Source organism: Grosmannia clavigera, assembly GCF_000143105.1.
Source record: "Grosmannia clavigera kw1407 unplaced genomic scaffold GCSC_144, whole genome shotgun sequence".
Classification (NCBI taxonomy): Eukaryota; Fungi; Ascomycota; class Sordariomycetes; order Ophiostomatales; family Ophiostomataceae; genus Leptographium; species Leptographium clavigerum.
Genome location: NW_014040797.1, coordinates 2,327,964 through 2,354,052, shown reverse-complemented (window position 1 = coordinate 2,354,052; position 26,089 = coordinate 2,327,964). Strand labels below are relative to the sequence as shown.

Below are 26,089 nucleotides of genomic sequence, written 5' to 3'. Positions count from 1 at the left end.
TATCGCCTCAGAGCCGGAAGCTCCGCTTGACGGCCTCGCCGAACCGGCGGATGGCCTCTACTATCGCATCCGGCGGGGCTGCAGCGAATGTCGTGCGGAAGAACAGTCCCGTCTGCGGCTTGTCAGGCTCGGCTGAAAACCACGATCCCCGAGCAACCAGGACACCCTTGTCGATGCAGAGCTTGAAGATCTCGTCCTCCAGCTCGAGCGCGTCCCGCCGTCCGTGGTCTGGATGCTGCGTGTGGTCGACCTTGAGCCAGTGCTGTGCAGACAAAGTCAGACAAGTCGTCAGACACAACGGGGAACACTCTGAACTCACAAACATGCCGGCAACCGGCACTTTCCACGTGACGATGCCCGTCGGCAGGTAGTCCTCGCACGCGTCCAGCATGACGTTGCGGCGACGTGTGTACGACCGCTGCAGGTGGGCTAGCCAGTTCAGATATCCGGCGTGGCCCCAGGTCGTCTCTAGCAGCTGGTAGAGAACCGCCTGCGAGATGCCCGCTGCACCCTGGCTGCACACCTCGCTGTGCCGCACATACCGCTCGACAACCTGCTCCGACGCTGTGACCCATCCCATGCGCGAGCCCGGCACGAGCACCTTGGAAAACGAATCCAAGCGCATCACCCGGCCGTCGACGTCGAGGCTCACCATGGTCGGGATGAGCGACTGCAGGAACGCCTCGGCAGACGGCGGTGTCTGCCCGTCACCCGGCCCCGGAGCCGCTGCAGCGTCCCGGCTGCGCACATACGGTGGCATCTGCAGGAAGTAGTACGGCTCGTCCTCGAGGATGAACACGTCGTGTCGCCTGCACACGTCGTACAGCGCCTGTCGTCGCTCCAGGCTCTGCGTCGTGCCTGTCGGGTTCTGCCCGCTGGGCACCGTGTACAGCAGATGTGGCTTGCGCCGTCCACCTCGGGCCTGCACGTCCCAGCCGGACAGCAGGGCGTCCAGGCTGTCCGGCCGCATGCCCTCGCCGTCAATGTCCACGCCCTGCACGTGGATGCCCAGCGGCCACGCCGTCTCCAGCGCCGTTGCGAAGCTGTACACCTCCGTCAGCAGCGTGTCGCCGCGCTCACGCTCGCAAAAGATGCGTAGTGCCTGCTCCAGTGCTCCCGTGCTGCCCACTGTCAATGTCGTGCGCCAGTCCGCGTACGGTGGCCGGCAGACGAGCTCCGTGTGCTCTGTCACCCCCCGCAGCATCTGTGGCGATCCGGCCGCCTGTCCGTAGTTAAGCGCGACCGACAGGTCGTACTCTGCTGCTGGTTCTCCGCCACTGCCTGCACGCAACGACGCGTCGTACTTGCCCATCGTCACCGTCGCCCCGCCATCTTCAGACCCTGCCGCGGTCTCGGAGAAGTCAGTCGGTCCCGTAGGCACCCGCAGGCTTAGTGACTGGATGGGGAAGTGCTCCGGCGTTGGCAGACCGCCTCCCAGTGAAATCATGCCCGGCTTCTTGAGGTGTTGCGCCGCCTGTTTCAACACACATGGCCCACGCGCCCTGCTCTCCGAGCTTAGCAGGTGGTCCCACCGCCGCGCCTTGGGCAGCAGCTGCCAGTCTGACGCCGTCTTGAACGAGTCGATGTCGGCTGCTGCTGCCGTGCCGGCCACAAGCCGCCCGTCTCGCTTCCGCCGAGCATATATGTCCTCGATCGTGATCCTGCGTGGCGCCGGCGGCTTCGAGGCTGTATTGCTGCTCGTCCCAGTCTCCCCTGTGGCTGCCTCGGTCACCAACTCGCCTTCTGCAGACTGGCAGCTCAAACTGCTGTGGAACCCACGGCACCGACCGAGCTCGAACCTGTTGCATAAAGGGACTCGCGGACGCAATCCTGTGCGTGCTCGGTAAAGTCTTGGCAAGGTGGACATTGAACGAGCGGTGACAGGCACCACAGGCCGGGGCAGAACCGTCCGGGACAAAGTCCTGGCCGCTGCAGGCTGTGCCATGATGATGTTGGCAACGCTTCTTGGTGGCCAAAAACGGAAAAAAAATTGCTGAGAGTTAGTGGTTGGTACAGAGATGTGTGCTTATGTGAGAAGCATCCAGCTAAAAGAGGAAGGAGCGAGCACTGAAAGGAAACAGCACTCCGTAACCGGATCGTGGAGACGGTCCTTCGTATTGGCATGGATGTTTGCGGGGTGCCACATTGTCCGTGTATAGCCGCTGATAACCCCAATCAAGATACATACACGTGTCAAAATAAGTGTTAATATTGATTGCGCCCGTTATAATACGTTGTGCAGCGACCTCGCTGTCTTTTGTAAGAAAGCTGTTCCGTTCTTTTTTATGTGTTGTGCTGGGTTCAGAGGTCTTCTTTCAATCTGCTGATCGGTCGTGTACTCTGTACTCCCCATCCTAAAATCCGGGCTGGGTCCTGTATTTCTCACTGGTAGATGTAGTCTGGTGGAGTGCAATACGTTTTAGAACGTCTCCAAAGCAACGTTTCAAGCCCAAAGCAAAACTAAGTCCTTAAAATCCCATGGTGTCAAAACCGACTGGCATAACTGGGGAGTTCAGAGTTATTGTTTCGTGGCCGTTGGTATAAAGCCTGTGTAAACTTGAAACAGCAGATTTGCGTGCATATTTTCCCCGCACTGGCTTCACAAGCGGTTCGCATTCGATATCGTCACATCTGACTGCCGGAGTGTTTTTCATATATCCGGATCTCTCCTTCACAAATAGAACACAGCTCACGAACTGTAGTCTGTACTTCCATGCGACTTGTGATCAATGTCTTCAACGCTGTTGAACTTCCAGGGTAAAAGGGGACACCATTGCTCCGCATTCCATAGTCCTCGGTCGGGAATCGCTCCATCCAGCGAGAGGGAGATATCCGATTGTCTGGATGATGCAGTATGCTCCGTGCGATGGAACGATGGGCCGAAGGCTAATCGTGTCTCCTCATCCGTCCGGGTGTACTGTCCACTGGAGCGGTCACAACGGTTTTTCTCCCATAGAATCACGGTGTAGAAGGGCAGGATGGATAGAGATACCAGCAAGAAGGATCTCCCTTCCAGACTCAGTATCCGAAGTGGGTCAGTGGTGAAGAAGAGAATAACAATCACGTATATTGCGGGAAGCAGGGTCGCCATCCTAAGGACGTTGGTCAGACCTAGACTGCACAAGGCACAGTAGTGGCAACGAAACTTCGACTCACGAAATAAATGCCTCGAAATAAGCTAAGTGATATGTGGCGAACGACAACGCAAATACGACGTGCCTGGACAACCCGGTCAGCTTACAAGGACCCAGGGGAAGGGGGAGATCGGGCATGCACGAACAAAAGACACAAAAATCCAAAAAACAGATGGGCATTCTGGCCGAGAAATGAAAACATCAGCTTTATGGTAAGACACTTACACGAAACAAGGTATAAAACCAGGCTGTGAGGCAGCAAAAATGGAGCTACCAAACATTAGCCCGGGAGAGAGCTGTTTGGCCAGAGCAAGAAGCCGAGGGTGCTCCCGCTCGATTTGACGTTGATATTCTTGTGCAAAAGACATGACTTTTCAGGACTGCAACGTTGAAATACGGAGATGGCAAGCGAGAAACAAAAGTTGGAAGGCCTCAGAATATGAATCGGGGGATTGTGAACTATTAGAGGTTTCGACGCCCCAAAACACAATGTGACATTGATGCCCGAATTAGCGACTAGTTGATCATCATCCGCCTTCATATGAAATCAGAGTGCTCATACTTCGGTCAGGCCGGCACCAATTGAACTGAGGGGAGGGATGCCGGGTCGTCGGTGTATGTATGGGTGCCCGAAAAGGCGTCCGAGGCTGCCTAGCTTAATCATCCAAGTCCGCACCTGCGCCTTGTGAGAAGGATGACGTTGGGCTTCGCAAGATGAAGTATGTTTTTTCATAATAAGCCCAGAATTCCTATTCTCGGGTTTCCCTCAGCCTCAAGTCTTGAAGATCTGGTTTATGCGGCGACTTTCCTATAAAGATTGCAAACACTGCGATGCAAAATAAAGCAGCAGCCTCCACACGACATCACACTCCCCCATTGTGTCTTGCAGAGTTGTTTGCAGCAACACTATCAGCCTTTGTGCTCTCACATCATGAACGCAAGGTCAGCAGCAGCCTTGTCTCTAGCACATGGCGAGTTGGACGCCGCCAACCCCTTTGTAGGCGCAGACTGACAGGACGTGATGCTGCGCAGACAATTCAAAATGGTCATATACTCACGCTTGAGTTTCTCGAGCAGCCATCGCCGAATGTTGCGTTTACTTTCAGTCTCTTGCTTGGATGCGCTGCCTCTTCGTTTATACAACGAAGAGGGGGGAGAAACAATGAAATACAGTTGTTGATAACTACCATGGCCGCCGGCGTAGTGGCTCTGTTTGGCTTTGTTACAGGAGCAAAGAAAGCAGTCACTTTGTTAACATATACACCGTGGGCCGTCTGTTCTGTAATGCTGTCAAGCTATGTTCTTCACTGGGCCTGGGGGTACCTGGCTGCATAGGCAGTTTGATGTTAGTAGACAGACAGAATATGGGCATCTCTTTAGTTTGTCAAAGTAGCCAAGAGTTGAAAATCACACGGCTCAAGAGCTACCAAGCTCAAAGCTAGGATGACTCTAACCAAGAGATCATACGAAGTACGGAGTACCCGTACTCATACTCAGCTTTGCGTGGTTGCCATTGCGTGTCGTCGACATTCGCACTTTCCCCAACCTCGTGTGCCCCGCTTTCGAATCCCAGCCACTTGAGTACTATACGACGTACGTCGTAGACCGCTGGCCTGGTGGGGGATAATGGTGGAGCTTGCAACCAGCCAATGCGAGACGGACTTATCCGTAGTCAGGGGCGACCTCACAGCTAACAGAGCCACTAACGCCCGCTATTTGCAAATATCCTGACAAGCTACCTCCCAGCCTCGCGATAAAAAAGAGGTGAGCTGCAAAAGTCGGAAGACGATAGCTGTGACAAAGGCAGACCCCTGCCAACTGCGCTTTTTCCTCTGATTGTAGTCTCCACGTTCTCGGACTTTCTCCCCTACAAACTGCACTGGAAGGACGGGATTGGGCGAAGGACGTAAGAAAAGTAATTGGGAGTAGGAGTATGTATGCTATCATTGGCGGGTCCGTTTTTTTCGTATCGGCCAAAAAGGACTCTCAGAGTTCATGCTCTTTATTTATTTCCCGGGGAGCCACAATAGTGCTGCTTGACCTTTCATTGTCTCTTTTCCGTCCATTGTTCAGATTGTTCAAGTCTACCCGTTGCCAAGACCCTCAATTCTTTGAGCGCGTCGTACCACCTTCTTTTCTCTCCCAGCGCCACGATCTCGGGATTGGGAAATCGCCTTGCATATTCTTTTCCTTCCTCCCTGCCTGCAAGCCCAGACGCACAATGCACTTAATCCAGCAGTTCAAATTGGCGGCAGCTCTTGTGGCCCTCCAAACCACAGTCGCAGCAGCATCATGCAACCCCTTAGAAAGCAGTAAGCAAGGACGCAAGCTCTCTGGAATGCAGACAAGAACTGACACGCCCGCTCTGCCTAGCCGGCTGCTCCGCTGACAAGGCCCTCGGCACGTCTATTAAAGTCGACTTCAGCCAGGGCAGCGTCAACTCCTTCACCGCCAACGGCTCGCCGACTTACGGCTCCGACGGGGTGACCTTTACCATCACCAAATCTGGCGACGCCCCTCAGCTCAACAGCGTCTTCTACATCATGTTTGGCCACGTCCAATTTGTCATGAAGTCGGCGCCTGGTGCTGGCATCGTCAGTTCGCTGGTGCTGCAGTCCGACGACCTCGATGAGATCGACATGGAGTGGCTTGGCACCGACACGACTGAGGTGCAGACAAACTACTTTGGCAAGGGCGAGACCATCACCTACAACCGCGGCCAGTTTGACGCTGCCGCCAACAACCAGGGCGAGTTCATCACCTACGACATCGACTGGACGGCCGACCGCATCGAGTGGTCTGTCTCCGGCACAGTTGTGCGTACGCTGCTGCATGCCGACGCCGACACGGGCCAGTATCCGCAGACCCCGATGCAGGTGAAGTTTGGCGCCTGGGCTGGTGGCGATACAGCGACCAACTCCGAGGGCACTGTCTCTTGGGCTCGCGGTCCCACCGACTTTTCTGATGGGCCCTTCTCCATGATCGTCCGGAGCATCGCCATCACGGACTACTCGACCGGCACCGAATACCAGTACAGCAACCAGAGCGGCGATTGGCAGTCCATCGTCGCCGTTGGCGGCGAGGTCGGCGTTAACTCGGGCAGTGCAAACACGGCCACGGCTACTGCTGCCGTCGGTTCCTCTACGCTGTCACCCACCATTCCTGTTGGTGGTATTGGTGCTTTTACGGCTACTGCCTCTGCTGAGACCATTCCAAGCGGCTGGGTCATGACGCCCAGCGGCAAAATCGTACCGGCCGCTTCCAACTTGATCCGTATGTACTCTGCCTTTCTTAACCCGCCTTTCTGTTGGTACTGATTTGCTAACACTTTATTTGCAGGACCACCACACCTTGCAATCCTCGCCGTGCAGATCTGCGCGAGTCTTCTGCTCGGCGCAGCCTTCATCTGGTGATGAGAGCGTTAGGTGTAACTATTTGCCATTATCTTATCTTTTGGCTAACGATGCCTCTTCCGAAACATGGCACGGCGCTGAAAACTGCGGGTTTTCATATAGATGGGGTCTTCCGCTCGACGAAACCGGTTGTTCGGAGGAGACCGACTCATTCTGGCTTTGACTGTGTTGGCGTTTAATTGTTCGTTTGGCATGGCTTTGGCGTTTTGCGGATCCCAACGAAATTATATAGAAACGGGCTACGACCCCGCCAGATAAATACCCATAGACGATGATATCATGATAGTGGACGTTTCGAGTGTACGGAGTATAAACAAGGCATTGCGAAATATGTACTCCGTAGTGCAACATCCCTTAAATTCGCCCTTTTTTTTCTTGCCATTACATGACCGAAAATGTCTTTTTAAAGCAAGAATATTCCATCAAACAGTTTTTGCCAGTCTTCTCTATGCCAGTCTCTATGCCAGTCACTGGGCCAGTCACTGGGCCAGTCTCTGTGCCAGTGTGGTGGCAAAAAACAGGTAAGATAAACTGGATCTGTACGGAGTACACTGTAGATAACACGGTTTCAAAAGTGTCTTGTAAAAGAAAACCTCATGGCGAAATGCACTAGAAGAAAATAGGTATTGCAGCAAGTTACTGTATCTCACGAAGTACGGAGTATCTTACAAAAGTAGTTTTTCCACGGTGGCCTACTCTGGTAGCCCGTCTGGCCTCCTACATAGTTATACGAATCTACTGCCGCCTCTCCTGCCTATCCCTATCCTTTAAATCTTGGGTTTCGGCTATAGTAGCGCCTTATGCGGTTGTATCAACCTGCGCATGCCCGCCCTAGCCTGTCTAATTTTGTCTTGCCAGCTGGCGGGCTCTAGATACGCAATTATACGGGCCGCTACCTCTGCATCTTGTGATGCCTTTGCTTCCTGCGCGGCCGCGGCTGCCGCCATTTTTTTTAGCTTATGCAACACTTGGCGTTATACCATGGAATCTATGGTGTAATACGGAGTACTCCGTACAGGTCTGTACCAATAGCGGCCGCCTGTTGGGCAGAACCGCTGACTAATATTATTCCGTCTGTGAACTCACAAGCGGTACAACGACTTTGATTGATATCCATTTTCTCATTTTCTCTTGTCTCTCGTCATGTTCAACTCCAACTCTCTTCAAGCCCCACTTTCAGAGCTCGTCCGGGTGTCACTCCAGTCCGCTCGCCGCTTGTGCAGCCTCTCTTTGCTAGAATTTAGCCAAGCGCAACGATGTCCTATATATTCCCACCGACTCCCAGCATGCCTTCTGTTGCCTTGGTTTGCAGTTGTGAGAGTGCGGCCCTCAACACAGGCCCGAAATAAAATCAAGAAAGCAAAACATCAATGACGCATTAAAACAGGAATGTGGCGGGAGTTTTCTTAAAAAGGCCTACCTTGAAGCCCAGCAAGTGCTAACGATAAATGCAAATGAAAACCAGAGTAAATTTCCAGTGGCAATTTGAAAAGCGACGATGAGGGGAAGCTTCGAAAGTGCGCGTCTAAAAACGAGTTTTGTCTCTGTATCGAACGCAAATCTAAGCAAGGCGACCTAGGAATTGCCGTCTGGAAGCCTTTTTAGAATTCCCAGGTCGAGTCGTCGCCAACGGAATGAATGGCCCAGTTGAACTTTTCCCGGAGCGTCTTGGAAAAGAACTTTTCGATGGGAACATCGAACTTTTTGGAAAATACGACAGTGAGACGAGGATCAATGTAATTCTGTATAACTTGGTGTTAGTAATGCAGGCCAACAAGAGCTTCAGAGAGTATAGACTTACGATCTTCGACGTGCTCAGAGCAACTTCTTTATTTCCATCTTTGTCGGCGGCCTGCAACTCCATGTTGTGGATACGCTCGTCAATCTTCTGAGCAGCGGCTTCCAGCTTCTCCACAGAAGCGGACTTTCCCTCGGCCTCAACTTTCTTGGTCCGATTCTCCTTCTTGAACTTGGCCTCCAGTTCGCCCAGAGCCTTCAACCGCTCCTTGAGATCCTTCTCCGGTAGCGGTTTGTCGCCCTCGGCCACCCGCTTTTCATTGTCCTTCTCGAACTTTTTGGTGATCTTAATACGCTGCTCCTCGACGAGAAATGCTTGGTGTGCGAGAACCCATTCGTCGCTGATGTCTGAGTCCAGTTCAAAGTACTCGGCCCCCCTTTTCTTCTTCTGCTTGGAATCGACATCTAAAATCATCATCTTCGTCCGCCACTTCTGATACTTGAGGCCTTTTATGCGGTCGCCAATCTTCTCCATCTGTGCTTCATGGCTTGCGCCTACTGTCCTCTTGTGATTACAGAGAATAGCCACCTTCCGGTTGCAGTCGTTATATAGCTTGACCTTCTCTGCGATCGACAGGCTAGTCACCGGCAGCTCCTGGAGCAATTTTGACATGGTATATGAGGCGTTGTAGGTACGGAACACCTTCGCCGTCAAGCCCTGCATGTAGCTTGACAAGTGCTTGTTTAATTGTGAGGTGTTTAGTCGGTCGAAGATGTCGTCGCCATCCTCTTTGGGAGGCTTCTTAAACATTTTGAGATTTTTGAAAACCTGCCGGTCCACAGTCACCTCGTCGTAATACGGTATACTGTCCTTTCCCAAGAAATCGAAGATCACTGTGTTCGGCTCTCTCAGTGTGATGTGTTCATACTTGAGAGAGCAGCAACCGACCGTGTCGGCTTCATTATCCGTATCCTTCTCATTGCCCGCTCTCAGGGCGAATCGGTCGATGAGATACATGGCGGTGGCACGCTGGCGGTCAGCCATAACCTCGCTCTTTAGCTCTCGGGTGTAGTCTGCACGGATGCGGGTGATGTGCTTCTTCAGCTCGCGAGCTTTCTCGAACTTTTTGTGATCGGCTTGGCCTTTGATTGCACTGTTTGCCGCAAGCATGACGTACTTGTAGCATCCGTTGATGTTTTCCTGCCACATAGCCAGCCATGTCGCCTTATTGTCGTGTTGCACTGCCTTCCACTTGTGTCCAGGGGGCGGCATCGGAACGGCAGCGTCTTTGCCGATGTTAATTGTCACTTGCTCAGGAGCAACCCGCTTCTTGACCCGGCCCGTCTTCGGATGCTCACCACGACCACGAAACAGACCCGGAGGCTCCACACGGAAGTTGCCCACTTTCTCTTTCCGCCCGTCCCACTTGCAGTAGAGATATGGGGCTTCTAGCTTCGCCTTCTCGTCCTTCTCCACCTTCTTCTCTTCCTTGGATCGTGTTTTTTTGGCCTCGGTCAAGCCCTTGAAGTGCTCAAACATGGGCTTGAAGTCGAGTTTGGTGAAGTCACGCAGTGCCACTTTGCTCCCGTCCAGCCGCTTTACACCGCCTGTCTTCTCAACTACTTCTTGGAAGTCGGCGAAGAAGTTTTTTTGAAACGTCGGGTTCTCCGTGTTGACAGTCAAGTGAAGCATAGAGCCGAAGAACGTAGCAACCTCCTCCGCTTCGGGGTGGAGCTCGACTGGTGCACCGTCATAGTAGAGGCGTACATGTTTCGGCAGAGACTGGTTTGGAGGCGGAAAAACAACACCGTTGTGCTCCAGCGTGGTCCACTTGATGCTATCGTCCTCCTTCTTTGGCTGGTCCCACCAACGATAGTCCTGTCCTTCCGCCTCCTGGTCACCGAGGTCGGCACTTTCCTCTTTTTTTAGGCCCTTGGCACCTACAGCCTTCTTTGGTGTGGGGGCTGACTTGGCTGGCGGTCGTGATGACTTGGCTGCAGGCTTGACCGCGGGCTTGGATGAGCTGACAATCTTCTTCTTTGCTATGGGGGTGTCCGAGTCTGATTCTTCCTTAAGCTTCACGCCATTTGCTTTTTTCGAGGATGCAGATGCTTTGGGTTTCGGTCTCGCTACCACGGTGCTGGCCCTCTTAGCGACTTTAGCACTAAGAGGCTTATCGTCGTCCGAGTCGAGCATGGGCGTGTCCTGTGTGGACGGTAGAGGCTTTCGTTTTGCTTTTGAAGAAACTGGTTCGTCCTCGCTGTCGAGTTCAACGTGATTTGGTTTTTTTCGTTTTGCCTGTTGATGAAAACTGTTAGTTGACCAACTGTCTCAGCTAACCTACAGGCCTTGGCCAAGTAGGCGACATTCGCGGTACTATAGGGCAGCTGACCAGAGGAGCGTTGTCATCGCTGTCGGACTCGTCTTTGTAGCTTATTTTCGTATCAAGAGAAATACGGGCTTTCCGCTTGGCTATACCGTTGGCATGGTCTCCGTTGGCAGGACCATTCCGAGAAGTCACATTGGTGACGGCCATGTTCGGGGTCGAGTTGGAACCTGAGAGAAGAATTTGGAGCGTCAGAACGTTCGGCGCTGATAGATAGACCACAACGGAGGATAAGGATAAAAGATGAGCGGCGAGTGAAGAGAAAAGGGAGACGAAATGGAATGGCGAAAGAGATAAGTCATCGGCGCGGTGCGAAAAGAGTGAGAAAGCTATGAGAGGGATTGCAGTTGAATTAAAGAACTAACCGTGTCCATTTGATCTTGCCAGAGGCCGGTCATCATCCGAGCTATCTGACATCCTGAAATGGCCGGAGGTGATCCTTTAATGTGGATGCTGTTGAGATGCAACACCTTCAGATCCCAATCGCAAGACGCGCGAAGAACTAGGACAGAATACTGGGAGGTCGACTGAGAAAACGCAAAGAGCCAACTAGCTAGCCACAGACGCAAAATAGAACAATAAAAAAGAACTTTTGTGAGAGGGATAAGTGATGGCGTAAAAGGCTAGCGGACAGTGCTGAGTTGTGAGGAACAGGCTGAAGAGGCTGAAGGAGCGAAAAAATCGAGGGTGTCAGTTAGAGAAGTCTGTGTGGCGATAGAGAGCAGTGAGCACTAACGAAGGTAAACTAAGTGTGGCATAAGCTGGACCAGTAATGCGAGAGGCTAGGATTGGAAAGAAGAGGGCAGAGAAGGGGTGTGGGCGGTGGAATGCGGTCGAGAGAAGGGGAGAGAGGGAACGAGAGAGGGGAGAAGAATTAGAAAGAATTTCTGAGGCTATTTCTGTTAGCGTTTTAGTGAGGACGAGGTCGCCTGAGGCTTCGCATTATTACGGCGCGTTCTCTCTGGGTTACCTAGTGCGCGATTGTGTAAGATTCCAGCCTCCCGAAAACTGGGTCGTCTTATTAGGTTTCGCCAAAGAAGGCCATAGTAAAACAGTGGGGCACGACCCGTCCTAGCCTGCCGTGGCTGTCATCACGTGGCATATCAGTACTCGTAAGATACGGAGTACGAGTACGAGTACTCCGTATATTTTACTACGGGGCACAGTGAGTGTGGCGCTCTGTGGCGGTGCAAGTGTACGAGTTAGAGCCGGCGAAAACGGACAGGCGGGCATAGAGTTCCCGGAAAAGCGCGAGAAGTGGAAACAGAAAACGCAGTGCCAATTTTGAAAACCGAAAAAAGAACGCAACCATCTCTTTTCTCTTACCCCGTCCACTCACATCCCGTTGGCCGCCATCCACGAGCGACTAATTGACCCAGGATTTTAACTGCCAGCCGAGGCACTCGTCAATTTTTTTCTCCGCCACCTTTCCACTTCGTTCGCAATGCTGTCGAGAGCGGCACGGCCAGCTCTCAGAGCTGGAGCTTCGGCTTCCCGGTACGTGCAGCAGGGGAGGGCCTATTTGGGGATAGGTGCCGGATGAGGGTAGGGGAGGGGGGGTGGGAGCAAACAATGAGGACTTGGGCAAATGAATAAGGGGGAGAGATGAGAAAAGCGGAGTGCGTCTGGTCCGCGATTGTCGATGGATGGAGAGAGGGAAGAGAGGAAGAACCGGGGACATGGGTAAATGGGGAAACGGAGAAGGAGACAGTGCTGACGATTGACGCCCACAGGTCTCTTACGGCGACGCCGTTGGCGACGTATGCGACGCTCCGAGAGATCGAGGGTCGTCTCAAGTCGATCCGCAACATCGAAAAGATCACGAAGACGATGAAGATCGTGGCATCGACGAAGCTGACGCGGGCACAGCGTGCCATGTTAGCGAGCCGCAAGTACGGCGAGACGTCGAACGAGGTGTTTGAGTCGGCCGAGACGAAGCCGCTGGAGGCCAGCGAGGCGAGCGAGGGCGCGCCGAAGAAGACGCTGCTGATCGTGTGCAGCTCGGACAAGGGCCTGTGTGGCGGCATCCACTCGGGTCTATCGCGCACGGTGCGCAAGCTGTTCGCGGAGGCGGCGCTGGCGGGCGCGGCGCCGCAGACGTCGTACGACCTGGTGCTGCTGGGCGAAAAGTCCAAGGCGCAGCTGCAGCGGACGAACAACAAGGATGTGGTGCTGTCGTTTGCCGGCGTCGGCAAGGATATTCCGTCGTTTGCCGAGGCCCAGGCCATTGCAGACCAGATTGTTCAGCTGCCGGGCGAGTATGCGTCCGTCAAGATCCTGTACAACAAGTTTGTCAATGCCCAGAGCTACGAGCCGACGGCCATCGAGGCTTTCTCCGAGGAGGCTGTCGCAGCCTCGCGTAAATCTTTGCTCTCACTCTTCTTGGATGACTTTGCGCTGACACGGCTTCAGCCAACTTCTCCGTCTTCGAGGTCGACGACTCCACGCTGCCCAACCTGCAGGAGTATGCCCTGGCCAACTCGCTCTTCTGGGCTCTTGCTGAGGGCCACGCCTGCGAGCAGTCTGCCCGTCGCAACGCTATGGACGTAAGTGTCCCTAGTACTGACTGTGCTTGTCATCGCTTTAGCACTGCTAACCGCTATTGCACAGAACGCCTCCAAGAATGCCGGTGAGATGATCAGCCGGTACCAGATCCTGTTCAACCGTACGCGCCAGTCCGTGATCACGGGCGAGCTGGTGGAGATCATTACGGGTGCCACGGCCTCGGAGGATATGTAAAACAAATTTTAGGGAAAAGGGATTGGAGCTGCCCCTAGGGATATTTAGCTTTCCGTATCGCCGATATCTATCCCTCACTGACCGCTCTTGTTGAACCGAAACTAGAGGAACTCTACTACCGCCACCTGTCTTCAGTATGATTAACTTGCTTTCTCCTGTCTTGCAGAGGAGGACAGGATAGTCACGTGTATAGTCCAAAAGAGGAAAGCAACTTTCTTATGTCTAAGTGCAATACTTCGCATAATTAGAGTGGATGCTCCATCCAAATGCAACAGCCCTCATCCCGTCATGTCGACGTCGCTGTTGTCTGCATCCATGGCTTGACTCGTCAGCCGTCGCAACCGTCGCGGCACTGCAGGAGGCTCTGGTTTGTCCAACGTCATCGCCGAGGGTGACCGGGCGATCTGCTCCATGCTGCTGCTACTTCTGCTGTTGCTGTTGCTGTTGCTGTTGCTACTGCTAGCCGCAATCACCGCCGAAGCCACAGTGGCCGTCGGATCGGAGTTTTCGGCCGCAAAGGTCGACCGCAGCACGGTCGCCTGTCGGTCCCATTCGGCTGCCTCTTGTCTGTGCTGTTCCAGTGCTGCCACATATGCCTGCTTCTCAGCAGACGCTCGCTCAGCATACGGCCGCCGCTCGTCAGCGCTTGCGCTGCGCCACATCTTAGACGTCAACACCCGCACGTCGTTGGGAAGTGCCCGCGCGCTCGACAGTCCGCTGCCGTTGCCGCTGCCACCCTTGCGCCGACTCATCATTGTCTCCTCGCACTTCTTCCGCGCCCGCTCGTAGTTCGCCTTGCTGAACAGCAGATACGACGTGTCCACCACGCGCGCCGGCTGCAGCGGCCGCTCACCAATATGCGCCTGCACATACTTCTCCATCTGCTGTTCGCGCTCCTCCATCCGCCGCCGCAGACGTGCCTTGACCGCTCTGTGGCTGCTGCCCAGACTCGCTCCGCCCTTTCCGGCCGCGCTTCCACTGCCGCTCTCGTCGCCCGTGGCCCCTCCCCCGGCACTTTCCTCCTCTTCCCGCACTGCCTTGCGCTTCAGCGATGCCGCCATCTCCCGCGGTATCACCAGCGGCACTGGCACGTCGATGGGTCCCAGCAGCTCCTCGATCAGCTCCGATGCCGCTCGCAGCCCCGATAGATAGGCTCCGTGCACCGTCGCTGGGTGCGCGCCCGTTGTGTGCTCGCCGGCAAAAAGTAGGTGCCGGCCGACCGACCGCGCCATCACGTCGTAGTCGTCGATGCGCATCTCAGGCCCGGCTGACGAGTAGCTCCCGCGCGCAAATGGGTCGCTGGCCCAGCGCGTCACAACCGCCTCGGCCGGAGCCGGCACTTTCTCTGCCCCAAACACGCTGCGCAGTACCGCCATTGCCTCGGCCACAAGCTCGTCGTTGGATGATGTCTCCGTGTCGTAGGCCGCATCGCCTGCCATCAGCGCCAGCAGGCACGGCAGGCCCGTCGTCGTCGTCACGTTGAACCCCTGGAACATGCTCCCGCGTCGTCGCGAATAGTCCTGCTGGTCGAGACTGGACCCGTTGCTCGGCTCGCGCAGCACCCCGAATATGTCGTACTTGGGGTCCCAAAAAACACGTGGGAACGTCAATATGACCTTGTTCAGCACACCGTAGCCCAGCCGCCGTATCACGTCAGTCTTCCACTCTGGCAGCGGTGGCTCGAATTCCACGTTGCCGTGCTTGAGAACGCCAAGCGGAATGGTGTTCACAACATAGTCCGCCTCGAAGCTGTACCCGCCTTCACACTCAATAATCACGGGCGCACTGCCCTCCTCCCACCCATTGTGGCCAGTAGCATTGCTGCCGCCTGTGTCCAGGCTGTAGGATATCTTCGTGACAATCATGTTTCTACGCAGATTCAGAGGCGTGGGACACAGCATCAGCCCACGGGGCACGCTCTGGTAGCCGCCAATCACCCTGCTGTGCTTTCCCTCCCACTCATTTCCGGCATCAATGTCCCACCCCTGGAGGCTGAGACGGGAATGATTGATAGCAGTGCTGTATTCCAGGTTGGCAATGTGCCAGTTGAGCAGCCGAAAGTCTTTGGCGCCAAAATCAACCATCTCTTGATACTGTCTGATGGCCTCGTCAATTACGAAGCCCAGTGTGGCGCCCGGTGCCTTTGCAGCTGCATCTAGATGGAGGTCTCGAGACTCAACCACGCCAGGCCTTAGATCCCAGCCCATCTTCTGGACCTTGTAAGCAGCCGGCAAGACTCCTGGCACTCCGGGCGTGCCACGAGCCGGCAGGACAGAGAGCCCATTCTGGGGCAGGATTGTCGCCTTTTGGGCCGATGGTTTCGCCGCCAGAGTCTCAAGCTGGGTCGCTGCGAGTGCCACTGCTTCTTGCGCCATTTTTGCCGTCGTCGCCACGGCTTGGACAGTCCGTGCCGCCTGCGCTGTTGCTGCTTGTGCATCCTCCACCTGGGCGATCATCCGGTGTCCCTCTGCCGAACTGGAGCTGTCGCGGCCTTCATCCATCAGATCGCGGTTGCCTTCGACCGGTGCTTGAACCGGAGTCTTGAACTTGTACTCGCTGACACGGTCAAGACACTCGTTGAACAGGTTTTCCGCCAATCCATCACGCCGGCTATCGACCGGTTTGCCGTCTGTGTCGTGAATTGTTGTCTCTGACCACAGTGCGTGGTAGGGGAGGCCCAATTGGCCCCGGACCAGGACGTTCAGTGGGTTGCCACGGTCAAACCCCGTGATGATCATGCCGCCCATCTCAGCAGTACAGCGAAATACAGGACGCTCGCCGGACTCGTTTCCCTCCTCCTTTGCCTCGCCCTGCTGCGGTTGCTGCTGCTGCTGGAATGGTCGCGAGTACACCCGGCCACCGATTCGACTGCGTCCCTCCAGGACAACCACGTCCGGCGGGGGCTGCTTTCCTAGCTCGAGGAACCTATTGGTATACTGCTTGAAGAGGCTGTCCAGCTGGCGTGCACAGCCCAAACCCGCCAAGCCGGCACCAATTACGATAATCCGTTTTCTCCGCTGCTGCTTTCCGGAAGGCATGCTACTGCTACCGCCGGCGTTGTCTTTTACTTTGTCAGCAACGCTGGCTTGGATTCCCCGTATCTGCGCACATCCGAAATTGATGAAGCCACGACGGACAAGCCAGTGGAAACAGACATTGGCTGCGTCAAACCACCGATTATCCTTTGCACAGCCTATAGCCTCCTGCCGTGTGACAGCAACCTGGGGTCGCCGTACCCATAGCCGGAGGATGCCGTTGCGAATGTTCAGATACGTGGTGACCTGTGCGTGGCTGATGTGCTGGCGCAGTATCATCCGCTCCTCCTCGTCTAAAGCATATGGATTGAGTCTGGACGATTCAGCGGCAGCCACGCACTGTCTAGCGTATTCCCGCGCGGACAGGTCTGCCGGGATGGATGACTTGGGCCGAACTTTGTGCACAATTCGGATTGGGAGGGAAGGTTTCGGCGATGTGGGTACAGGAGAAGCAGGAAGCTGAGAAACTGAAGCCAGTGAGGAAATCGTATGTTGCAGATGCACCACTGCCGACTGGGGAGGCTGGAGGTCGGGAAGAAGTGAGAGAGACAGCTTCCTTAGTGATTGCGGCAAAGGAGCTTGCATACTTGCGGGTGCCGAGGACAGCTGCGGTGACGGGTTCGATACATCGAGCGGTATGTCCGAGTCGATTGGTGTTGTGGCCTTACTAGAGCTGGATGCCAGCGACGGGATTGAATACAGCTCCGACCGATCGGTAATGGCAGACACCGACGAGGCAAGCGACTTGTGTACGCTTTCGCGCAAAGGAGGCAGTCTGAGTAACGACGGGAATGTGTGATGACATGAATCCGGTCTGCGAAGAGGACGGTCAGCGTTACAAGACGTACGAAGCAGAATTCGGGTGTAAATGGCCGGCGAGACTTACGATGGTACCACATGACCAAGTGGTCTCGCCTTCTCAGGCTCCAACTTAGTAGGCTTGTCACCAGGCTGCTCCGTGGCCTCGTCGGGGCATGTGCCCGCTGGCTCAATAGCTAGTCGGTCCGCATGATCTTCTAATGTCTGCTCTTCTGGTATGTGCTCTTCTGGCAGCTCCTCATCTGGCAGCCCCTCTTCTGGTTCAGCGGAGGGCTCGTCACGCTCGTCGTCATCACCAGAAGGTGGCTCCTCGGCATACACTTCGATGAACGACTCGACAGAATCCTCGATCGATGCCTCCATGTCAGTGTGCGACTCTTCCTCCCCCAGGCTGTACATGGAGTTTGCTGTGCTGAGGCATGAGTCTTCGGAGGAAGCGCGTGACGCTGGCGTCTCGAATAAATTGCCGGTTGCTGTTTCTGCTGATTCAATTAGAGACTCAATTGGTCCGATTGGCTGCAATCCTGCATTTGGCACTGCGCCAGGTGCCGCTTCTATCGAGTTGTATTCTGGAGATAGAGCGAAATACTTGAAGTCGTCTGGCATATCGCTAGGCGAGCTAAGTTCGGACAGCGTTGAGTCGTCCGAGACATCACCGCCATGATGACCGTCGTCCTCGTAGCCTTCCATGATATAAGGGAGCTATTGAAGATTAGGCTAGCATCCGAGAGGAGCGTAGAGAGCATATAGAAAGGCGAAGGCTGGTGCTGAGGCGACAGCTCCCATACTCAGAAGAGGCAGTGGGGTGTGCTAAGAGTGAGACGCAAAAATGGTGCGCGACTGTGTTGAATCCAGATATTGGAGCACCTCGTCGGGCCACAGGAATTAGCTGTCCAACAGTCTCAATTCTGCGACCTTCTCCTGCTTTTCTTCTTGTCACTTGGAGATTGTGGTAGTAGGCTCGGGTTTCCGGAGGAAGACCCGGCAGGACAGAGAATCGGACTCTAAATGACGGATGACGGTTAGCTGGCAATATATCCAAAGCAGCTACTCCGGGACCGCCGGCCAGTGAACCCTATGTAAGGCGTAACATCTCGAAGCAAAGCCCGCACCAGTTGGCGCATTGCGAGCCGGTGAAAAGGAGGTAAATAGCACATACGCAACAAATGCAGGAGGTATGCCACACATACAGATGAGTTGCCGAATATGGTCGCCACTGAAATGTCCGAGGATGTGGTCCGGCCCGTTATGTCGGCCTCGGCCTCGGCCTTTCTTGGTCTCTTCGTTCTTCGGTGTCAAAAAGCCTCTCGTTGATCGCCGGTCCCGGCAATCAACTCCGTGCTGTTAACCGCAATTGACCCGTTATATGTATATATCACGGCCAAGTCGGCCAGAACCGAGATTATGTTCCGTTCTCTCGTTCCTTTCTCCCGTTGCGTCCTTGTAATAGTGAGATGCTATACACGTTTGTTTCTCGCGGAAGGTGAAAATGCGCCGGAAGAATGCAGTCGCATCGGACCATTTCTCTAAGCCTACGCAGAGTTGGCGCTGGCACCTGCCCCAACGCCTCTAAAAATTTATTTCCCAGCGCAGTTTTAGTATTATTATCTATCAATATTAACCGCCGGGCCTAGAGCTGTATCACGTGAGCACCAACTCAATTCAACATCGTAGAACTCAACATGCAATCGCTTTGTTCTTTCTTTTGTCATTCTCAGCTCGGCCGCGGGATTCTCGGCGCCCTCACGCAATCGTGTCTAGTCTTGATGGAGTCTCAATTTACGTCCCGCACATGCCAGTTTCGCCTGAAACGCCAAATCTCTGTTTGCCATATAACGCCGTACCCCAGTAAGAAGACCACCCTGGGGTGTTTCAATGCTTTGCTACTCTGCAATTATCGTCATCTCATTATTTCCTCCGTCTCATTGTGCAGCTGCAGCCTGGTTGGCTTGTCGTTCGAACGATCCGGCCTCAGTGGCCGCCGCCATCATCTTATTACCGCTGATAATGGAGGTTGTACAGATCACAATATTTCGTCGGTCTGCTCAATGCCCCATCAGTATATGCATGGAAATAAATATAGAAACGACGAGGAACCGGAATGCAGGGCAATTGTCTGTCAAATGAAGGAAGGAATAATATTTGAACGTACCGGCTTCCTGCTTCGCAATAAATCGCAAAGCTGCGATTTCTGTAAACGTAATACCACCAACAAAGACAACGAAAACGGTCTTTTTAGCTCCACTGCCCGACAGAAGCGCTCTTGCCTTGAAAACCTTGTCATCCCCTTTCTGAAGATCGTCAAAGGTCTGTCCGCGTACATGCTTCACCACCTCATCAAAGCCCCGCCAGCCATGCGACCCGCTCGTAGATCCATTGCCCTTTGTGAAGTTCAAAAGGTACTGCTTCTGCAGAAGACACTGCACCAATCTCACAGAAAGGGGCGCATAGCCACTGTAAACATATGCTATGTCATTCGGATCTTGCTCGTTGACCTCGTCGACAATCAGTCGTAGTTGCTTTCGGACGAAAGTGTAATTGGTCTTCGTACCAGCAACATTTGTGCCTACGGTCATCGGAATCATGCCCGCCATCGGCGATGAGCGAGGGAGGAACATCTGTAGCCGCTCCAGGTTCTGCAGCGTAAGAAGGTGTTGGTAGCCGTAGCCTTCGAGGATGAGCCGGCGAAATTGGTCAAACTCCTTCGGCTTTATACCACCAGAAATACTTGAGTATATGCACAAGAGACGAAGAACATGTGGCAGCGATGTATCCCGGGCAATGAGCTCTTCAATGGCGTCAAATTGAGCGGAGGGATCGGCACCTGCAGCCAGGTTTTGTTGTACTTCGAGTAAGCTGCTGAACTCGTCGCTTCGTGTGTATTTGTAGAGTTCCTCAACCAGCCCTGTATGCACTTTGAGACTGGCCTGCTCGGCTTGAAAGCCCGGTAGTTTCTGAACAAAATCGCGCAGCTCCGCCGTTGTCCGCGTGTTGTGCCTACCCTCGTAATCACTTTGCAGGCGGCGGGCAGTCTTATTGAGCAGGTTGCCGACAATGGCAAAATTGGCGTCCCGTAGCTCCTCGCAGAGCTTGTCTGAAGAATCCAGCGGAACCTTGCGTATCCGGCCAGCCGCCGACGATGTAGCCCCACTTGTACCGCCGGTAGCTGAGGAAGCGGCAGTGTTTGGGGCGGCGGCTCCGACAATGGTGGGATCGACGTCGGTTTGACTGTTTTGGATTCCAAACAGTTCATCAATAAGCCCCTCGTAGGTTAGCTGGGTGAGCAGTGGGGTTACAAGATCGACTTCCCGATCGATGATGATGACGCTCTCGGATGTGGAGCTAGGTGTGAGGCCGAGCTTGGAGGCTTCGCTCGCATCCTCGCCCGCAAGCAGCTCCTGGCGCATACGCTCGAGGAGTTCTGCGACACGCTTCGCATTATCGCCCTTGCCAATGATGCGTGGAAAAAGACCATGGCGTTGCTGGATACCCATAAGCGCTCTGGCTAGGAGGAATGCCGGTGTCGGGTCTTTGTGGAGATAGAGGTCCTGGAATGCATCGTCCAGCTCCAGAGACAGCACGTCGTGTTCGAGGGGGAAAAAGTAGAGAGGTAGCTCGGATATGTTTGCGTCGCCGAGCACTCCAGCTTCTTCCAGGATGTTGTCCGATATGAGTGTGCGACGTGGCACCCAGATAATGTGAAAGTCGTGTCCCGTCTGGCTCTCACGTTGTAGTCGGCGGATCTGGTCTAGAAGCAACACCGTCAGCCCCCTCTGATCACTTTCACCGCTAACATGCATAGAGTAGTAGGCGCAAAGAGAGGGATAGTCACCTGCTATCGCCTGAGCATGACGGCCGCATTCGCCGCGAGCCAAGAAGACGACATTATGCTGGCTAGTATCGGTATTACCGTTCTCGAGAAAGAAAAACTTGTCGACTCCGTAATCCTGCAGCGTGGAGACCTTGACGATTGTGCCGATAGGTCCAGCAAGGGTCTGTTCAAGAACCAGGTTTTTCTTGCCGCGGACCTGGTTATGTCAGAAGTCGAAAGAGTGAGAGCAAGAGGTGGCCATCCAACTCACGCCCTCGAGAAGATGCAGCAAGTCACGTCGTGCCTTGTCTTTGACCTGGATAGTGTCGAACGCAACAGGAGGGGCCATTGGGTATCCTAGTGCGCTTAAACCGGCCAATAATTCCGTTAAGGGGGGCCGGTGTCGAGGGAGGAGGGGGGAGAGGGAGGATGTCGGTGTGACTGTGAGGTAGGTGGAAGAGATAAAGCTAGAAATATTCAGATGTCGTGGACTCTGCGCAAATCCTAGGCTAAGAGCTCTGAGCAACGACAGACGATTAAAACTGCCCCGCCTATTTGGGCGCAGTGGACCCATATTTACTGTTAACTGTTCTACAGTACGGAGTACGGAGTACTTCGTACATGACATGCAGGACTCTTAGTCCAAGTTACTACTTGAAGACACCACCTAAGATATGTGACTCTCTTTTGACTTGTAAAATTTCCGGCCTCTTTCCAGGAGAGGAAACCCAATGAACTTCTCGTATGAATCCGCGTAGTCTTCAAAACCTTCGAAGCTTGCCCGAGCTATAAAACGAAAGGGGATTCCTAGGATTGGAGGACATAGAGGCCCGCACAGAATGCATACAATGCCCAGCATCTAGCAGTACAGGAAGGCGTCCATCCAACTACCCGACGGCATATAAGGTGGCGTGTCAAGCTCATACTTTAGGCCATCCTTCAGCCCAATTTGCGCATAGATATATTTAGTGCCCAACTCTAGATGAACACGGCCGTTTCAGATGCATACGCAACACAAAGCTGTATATCTTCAGAGGTTCGTATACACTCCATGCCCCCAGTTGCGAGAAGCATTCGTGTATATACATATGTATGGTTGTGTGTGAGAGGGCTGACTACACCTTGTTATCGTGGTAGTAAAATTCAATGTCCTTTGGCCGTAGCCGGTTGGTCCGGACGAATTCAGCATCCCCGGGCGGTCGCTCGTTCTTGGAGTTTCCGGTTAACATGCTCTGCAGGCTCATGCATACACTCTCAACATTCTGAACGGGACTCCAGCCAGCCGAGCCGAGCAAATCCAGACAGATGATGCCGTTAGAGTAGATGTGTGGGTGGATGGGAATCGGCCGATCAGGCAAGTGGACGAATACAACTTCGGGTGGTTCTGCAAGTTCAGCCGGTGAAGAGAAAGGGGGATTTTGGAGGGGGGGGGATCTGACAGAAACTAACCGATCGGATAAGATTTATTGAACTTGAATAAAAGACGATAGGTTTGGTCTAGGTAGAGGGGATTCTGGTCGAGAACCTGAACATCGACGGTCCATTCTTCCAGATTATCTGCAGTCACTAGGCTGATGCCAGGAGGGAGGCCACTACTATGAATCTGACGGGAAGAGGGCCAAGGCACTTTGTGTTGGCGATTGTCGTCGACAGTGTGTGGGGTGGGAAAGGACGCATGAGATCTCACCTTGGCCAACTCCTTCTGCAACCGCTTTGCTGCAAAGCTCATGCTTGTCTGTTACCTTGCGCATACACATATGTGCATGGGCTTTACCAGCTTATTATCTCAGCCTCCGTTGTCTGCTGGGCTGCGACGTTTCACAGAGGGGCAGAGACGAGAGCAGGTCAAGGTGCGTGGCAGCAGGGAAACTGAATCGGCGACTCGATAAAGTGTCGTCTGGCAATGTGGGAAAAAATGGGAAAAAGAGGCCGAGAGGTCGTTGTTGAATCCCGAATAGATATTGAGAAGCACCGATCACGTTGACAGAGCTACTTGGTGATGTAAAGGAAGAAGCTGGTGGATCCCCTGGTTGTGGACTGCTGGGCTGTTTAGGGACTGGATAGCAGAAGAGGGGCAGGGATATCGAGGAGATAAAGTAGGAGAGGGGCAGTAGGCGGCGGCGGCGGCGAGATGCGGTAGGATACGGAGTGCAATGCAAATGACTGACAGGGATGGAAAGCATTGCTAGGTGATGTCTTCTGTCGCGTCGGAAGCGTGGGTAACGACGGCGAGGGGGGTCAATCCGTTGGAAACGATCAGGTTGTATTATGTAAGATAAGACAGCGACCAAAACTAGCAAGCGTGTACTACTCCGTATTATACGAGTAGTTAGCGCGCCTCGCAAGGCAACGAACATCTACGACGTTTTACCGCTGGGTACATAGCGATGACGATATGGTTTGGATTTGGATGCATTGGTCGGGGTCGGCAGCACAAGCTTACTGGCACATGCGCTTTTTTTTTTCAACAGCCTCAGGATGCGGCACTCGTATTCGGTCGTAGTATGTAAGAGGCAGCCAATTTCGCCTTGTCGCCCAACTCGACGGGGAAAGATAGAAGCCTCTGACACACTTCGGGTTCCACGGACGGCCCAAGTTGCCGCCGGCCTTTGGCCACCTAATGGAGTACTCCGTACGAAGTATAGTTCTCCCAATACTCCGTACATCACAGCCTTCTCCCCTTTTTTTCATACACCCACCTCAGTTATTACATTTTACGCGGTGTGTTGAGGCTGTGCACTGAGATCAGCCCCAGTGCAAGGTTGGCTGTCGTAACGAGTGGGGGTAAAATGCCTGGCAGCAGAAGCGGGGCATCTCCTACGTCGTACTGTTTGCAAGAGCAGCCCCTCCTCCTAGAGAAGGGAGGGGGTGAGCTGAAGCTCCTTCCCCTTTGCGAAGTACAGCCCTCATCTTTGCAGGACGTTTGCTTGGCTCGCTTTAGCCCGAAGTCTTTGAATTTCTTCTTGGGCTTCGCTTGTTGTTCCTGCCCTACTTTCTTCTTGGTTTTGACCATTCGCATTTCACACGCCAGGCACTTTCCACCCTATCGCGACAGCCAAGGCAGAAAATACCCAACATCTCTGGCCCATCCGCTCACATAAAGCCCAACTCGAGAAATATCGCTATCGTCAGCCCTTCTGACGTCTCTTTCGTCTCAATTAAGGCCTCTCTCACAAGACCCCTCTGACTGCAGTTATCCTACCCCGGGTCGTGTTGCGTATCTGCCATCCCATTTATCTGCTCCGCTCCCCGGCATCTAGCGCGCATTTCTCTCCATCGCCCAAGACAGATTCGGTTGCGCTTCTTTTTCTCTCTCCTCAATCAGTGCCTATTCCATCTGCAAGAATGAGTCGTAAGCACGCCTACTCTCCCCTACCTTGCTGCTCACTCGAAACAATCCACCTCCATTTGCACGCCTGGTGCACCTAGAGATGTTGCTGTTTGCACCTCCGTCCCAAAGCGCAGGACAGTTGCTTTTGTCTTGCCTAGCAAACGCTGATGCAGTTCTTTCCATCTAGTCACGGGTATGCTCAATCGCTTGCATGGCCAGCCAGAGAGCTACGACAAGAAGTATGGCTCAGCCACTCCTACTATAACCTTACAAAACGGTTTCTTCTCGAGCGCCCGGCACTGACCGCCTGTCTTCAATTGCAGATCCAAGTACCATTTTGGTCGTATGCTCGGCGCCGGTACATATGGCATCGTCCGCGAAGCAGATGGTCCGACAGGGAAGGTGGCTATCAAGGTCATTCTCAAAAAAAATGTGAAGGGCAATGAACAGATGGTCTATGATGAACTTGAATTGCTTCAAACCCTCCAACACGACCACATCGTCCGTTTCGTTGACTGGTTCGAGTCAAGGGTAGGCATCTCTCGAGCCACCTCTCCTCCTTTTGTCCTCTCCATTTGCTGATGCTTTGCGCTCACCTCGACAGGACAAATATTACATTGTGACGGAACTGGCAACAGGTGGCGAGTTGTTCGACCGCATTTGCGAGCAGGGAAGGTTCACCGAGAAGGATGCCTCGCAGACCATCAAGCAGGTTTTGACCGCCGTCGATTACCTACACAACAACAACGTTGTCCACCGAGGTGAGCAATACAATGGTCCACTTCAGGCTTTGGATAAGCATAGACCTTACTGACCTGCATTATTAAGACTTAAAACCTGAGAACTTGTTGTATCTCACGAAGGAGGCTGACTCTGACCTTGTCCTGGCCGACTTCGGTATTGCCAAGATGCTCGACAGTAAAGACGAGGTGCTCACCACCATGGCTGGATCCTTTGGCTATGCGGCACCTGAGGTAATGTTAAAGAAAGGACATGGCAAACCCGTGGATATGTGGTCGATGGGCGTTATCACATACACTCTGCTGTGCGGATACTCGCCCTTTCGCTCAGAGAACCTACAGGATCTGATTGAGGAGTGCACGGCTGCTCGTGTCGTATTCCATGACCGCTACTGGAAAGATGTCAGCGACGATGCCAAAGATTTTATCATGGGGTTGCTGCAGCCGAAGCCGGAAGATCGGTGGACCAGTGAAGTAAGCAGCCTGTCCACATTCGCTCCTAGTATGTAGTTGACCTCAGTTTCACTAATCTGTCTTTTAGGAAGCCATGAAGCACAAGTGGCTGAGCGGCGAGAACGCCACCGACCACAACTTGCTGCCCGAGATCAAGGCGTTCATGGCAAAGGCTCGTTTGCGCCGCGGTATCGAGTTAGTCAAGTTGACCAATCGCATAGAAGCTCTCAAAATGCAAGAGGAGGACCCAGAAAACTCGGACATGCCAACTAGTGCCCCTCCGGAGATAGCTCAGCCTGTACTGGCGCAATCGGAAGGGACGCCGTCGAGTGACAGCGGCAGTGGTAACATCACGGGGAAGCAAAGACTGACCAATGCGGTAAAAGGAGCCATATTCCGGGAGGTCGTCTTGGCCAAGGTGCGCGAGATGAAGCAACAAGAGGAGGTGCGCAAGGAAGTCGGCAAGCAAGAGTCAGCAGCAAAGGAGTAG

General features: G+C 53.8%; 8 protein-coding genes across 8 annotated transcripts; 3 read left to right on the top strand and 5 right to left on the bottom strand.

Moving 5' to 3' along the window:
- Positions 1 to 7: 7 nt before the first annotated feature.
- Positions 8 to 1,945, bottom strand: CMQ_2578 (aromatic aminotransferase; the record flags this gene model as incomplete). The annotated part of the gene is made up of 2 exons (XM_014316656.1): positions 8 to 262; positions 320 to 1,945. 2 exons carry the CDS (start codon positions 1,943 to 1,945, stop codon positions 8 to 10), a joined length of 1,881 nt encoding a protein of 626 aa, XP_014172131.1.
- A 3,410-nt stretch (positions 1,946 to 5,355) lies between these two features.
- On the top strand, positions 5,356 to 6,547 carry CMQ_2759 (glycoside hydrolase family 16; the record flags this gene model as incomplete). Its single annotated transcript, XM_014316837.1, has 3 exons — positions 5,356 to 5,446; positions 5,508 to 6,407; positions 6,474 to 6,547. 3 exons carry the CDS (start codon positions 5,356 to 5,358, stop codon positions 6,545 to 6,547), a joined length of 1,065 nt encoding a protein of 354 aa, XP_014172312.1.
- Positions 6,548 to 8,148: 1,601 nt separating this feature from the next.
- On the bottom strand, positions 8,149 to 11,088 carry CMQ_3110 (topoisomerase 1; the record flags this gene model as incomplete). Its single annotated transcript, XM_014317188.1, has 4 exons — positions 8,149 to 8,289; positions 8,349 to 10,490; positions 10,678 to 10,841; positions 11,037 to 11,088. 4 exons carry the CDS (start codon positions 11,086 to 11,088, stop codon positions 8,149 to 8,151), a joined length of 2,499 nt encoding a protein of 832 aa, XP_014172663.1.
- Positions 11,089 to 12,115: 1,027 nt separating this feature from the next.
- On the top strand, positions 12,116 to 13,410 carry CMQ_3158 (ATP synthase gamma mitochondrial precursor; the record flags this gene model as incomplete). The annotated part of the gene is made up of 4 exons (XM_014317236.1): positions 12,116 to 12,168; positions 12,405 to 13,030; positions 13,084 to 13,217; positions 13,282 to 13,410. 4 exons carry the CDS (start codon positions 12,116 to 12,118, stop codon positions 13,408 to 13,410), a joined length of 942 nt encoding a protein of 313 aa, XP_014172711.1.
- Positions 13,411 to 13,688: 278 nt separating this feature from the next.
- CMQ_3201 (lysine-specific histone demethylase) lies at positions 13,689 to 17,954 on the bottom strand (the record flags this gene model as incomplete). The annotated part of the gene is made up of 2 exons (XM_014317279.1): positions 13,689 to 17,220; positions 17,332 to 17,954. 2 exons carry the CDS (start codon positions 17,952 to 17,954, stop codon positions 13,689 to 13,691), a joined length of 4,155 nt encoding a protein of 1,384 aa, XP_014172754.1.
- Positions 17,955 to 19,186: 1,232 nt separating this feature from the next.
- On the bottom strand, positions 19,187 to 21,424 carry CMQ_2543 (vacuolar sorting protein; the record flags this gene model as incomplete). Its single annotated transcript, XM_014316621.1, has 3 exons — positions 19,187 to 19,305; positions 19,417 to 21,292; positions 21,347 to 21,424. The coding sequence occupies 3 exons, from the start codon at positions 21,422 to 21,424 to the stop codon at positions 19,187 to 19,189; spliced, it is 2,073 nt and encodes a 690-aa protein (XP_014172096.1).
- A 766-nt stretch (positions 21,425 to 22,190) lies between these two features.
- CMQ_2908 (ubiquitin conjugating enzyme) lies at positions 22,191 to 22,804 on the bottom strand (the record flags this gene model as incomplete). Its single annotated transcript, XM_014316986.1, has 2 exons — positions 22,191 to 22,459; positions 22,525 to 22,804. The coding sequence occupies 2 exons, from the start codon at positions 22,802 to 22,804 to the stop codon at positions 22,191 to 22,193; spliced, it is 549 nt and encodes a 182-aa protein (XP_014172461.1).
- A 1,947-nt stretch (positions 22,805 to 24,751) lies between these two features.
- CMQ_2609 (calcium calmodulin-dependent protein kinase) lies at positions 24,752 to 26,089 on the top strand (the record flags this gene model as incomplete). The annotated part of the gene is made up of 4 exons (XM_014316687.1): positions 24,752 to 24,937; positions 25,011 to 25,167; positions 25,235 to 25,620; positions 25,688 to 26,089. The coding sequence occupies 4 exons, from the start codon at positions 24,752 to 24,754 to the stop codon at positions 26,087 to 26,089; spliced, it is 1,131 nt and encodes a 376-aa protein (XP_014172162.1).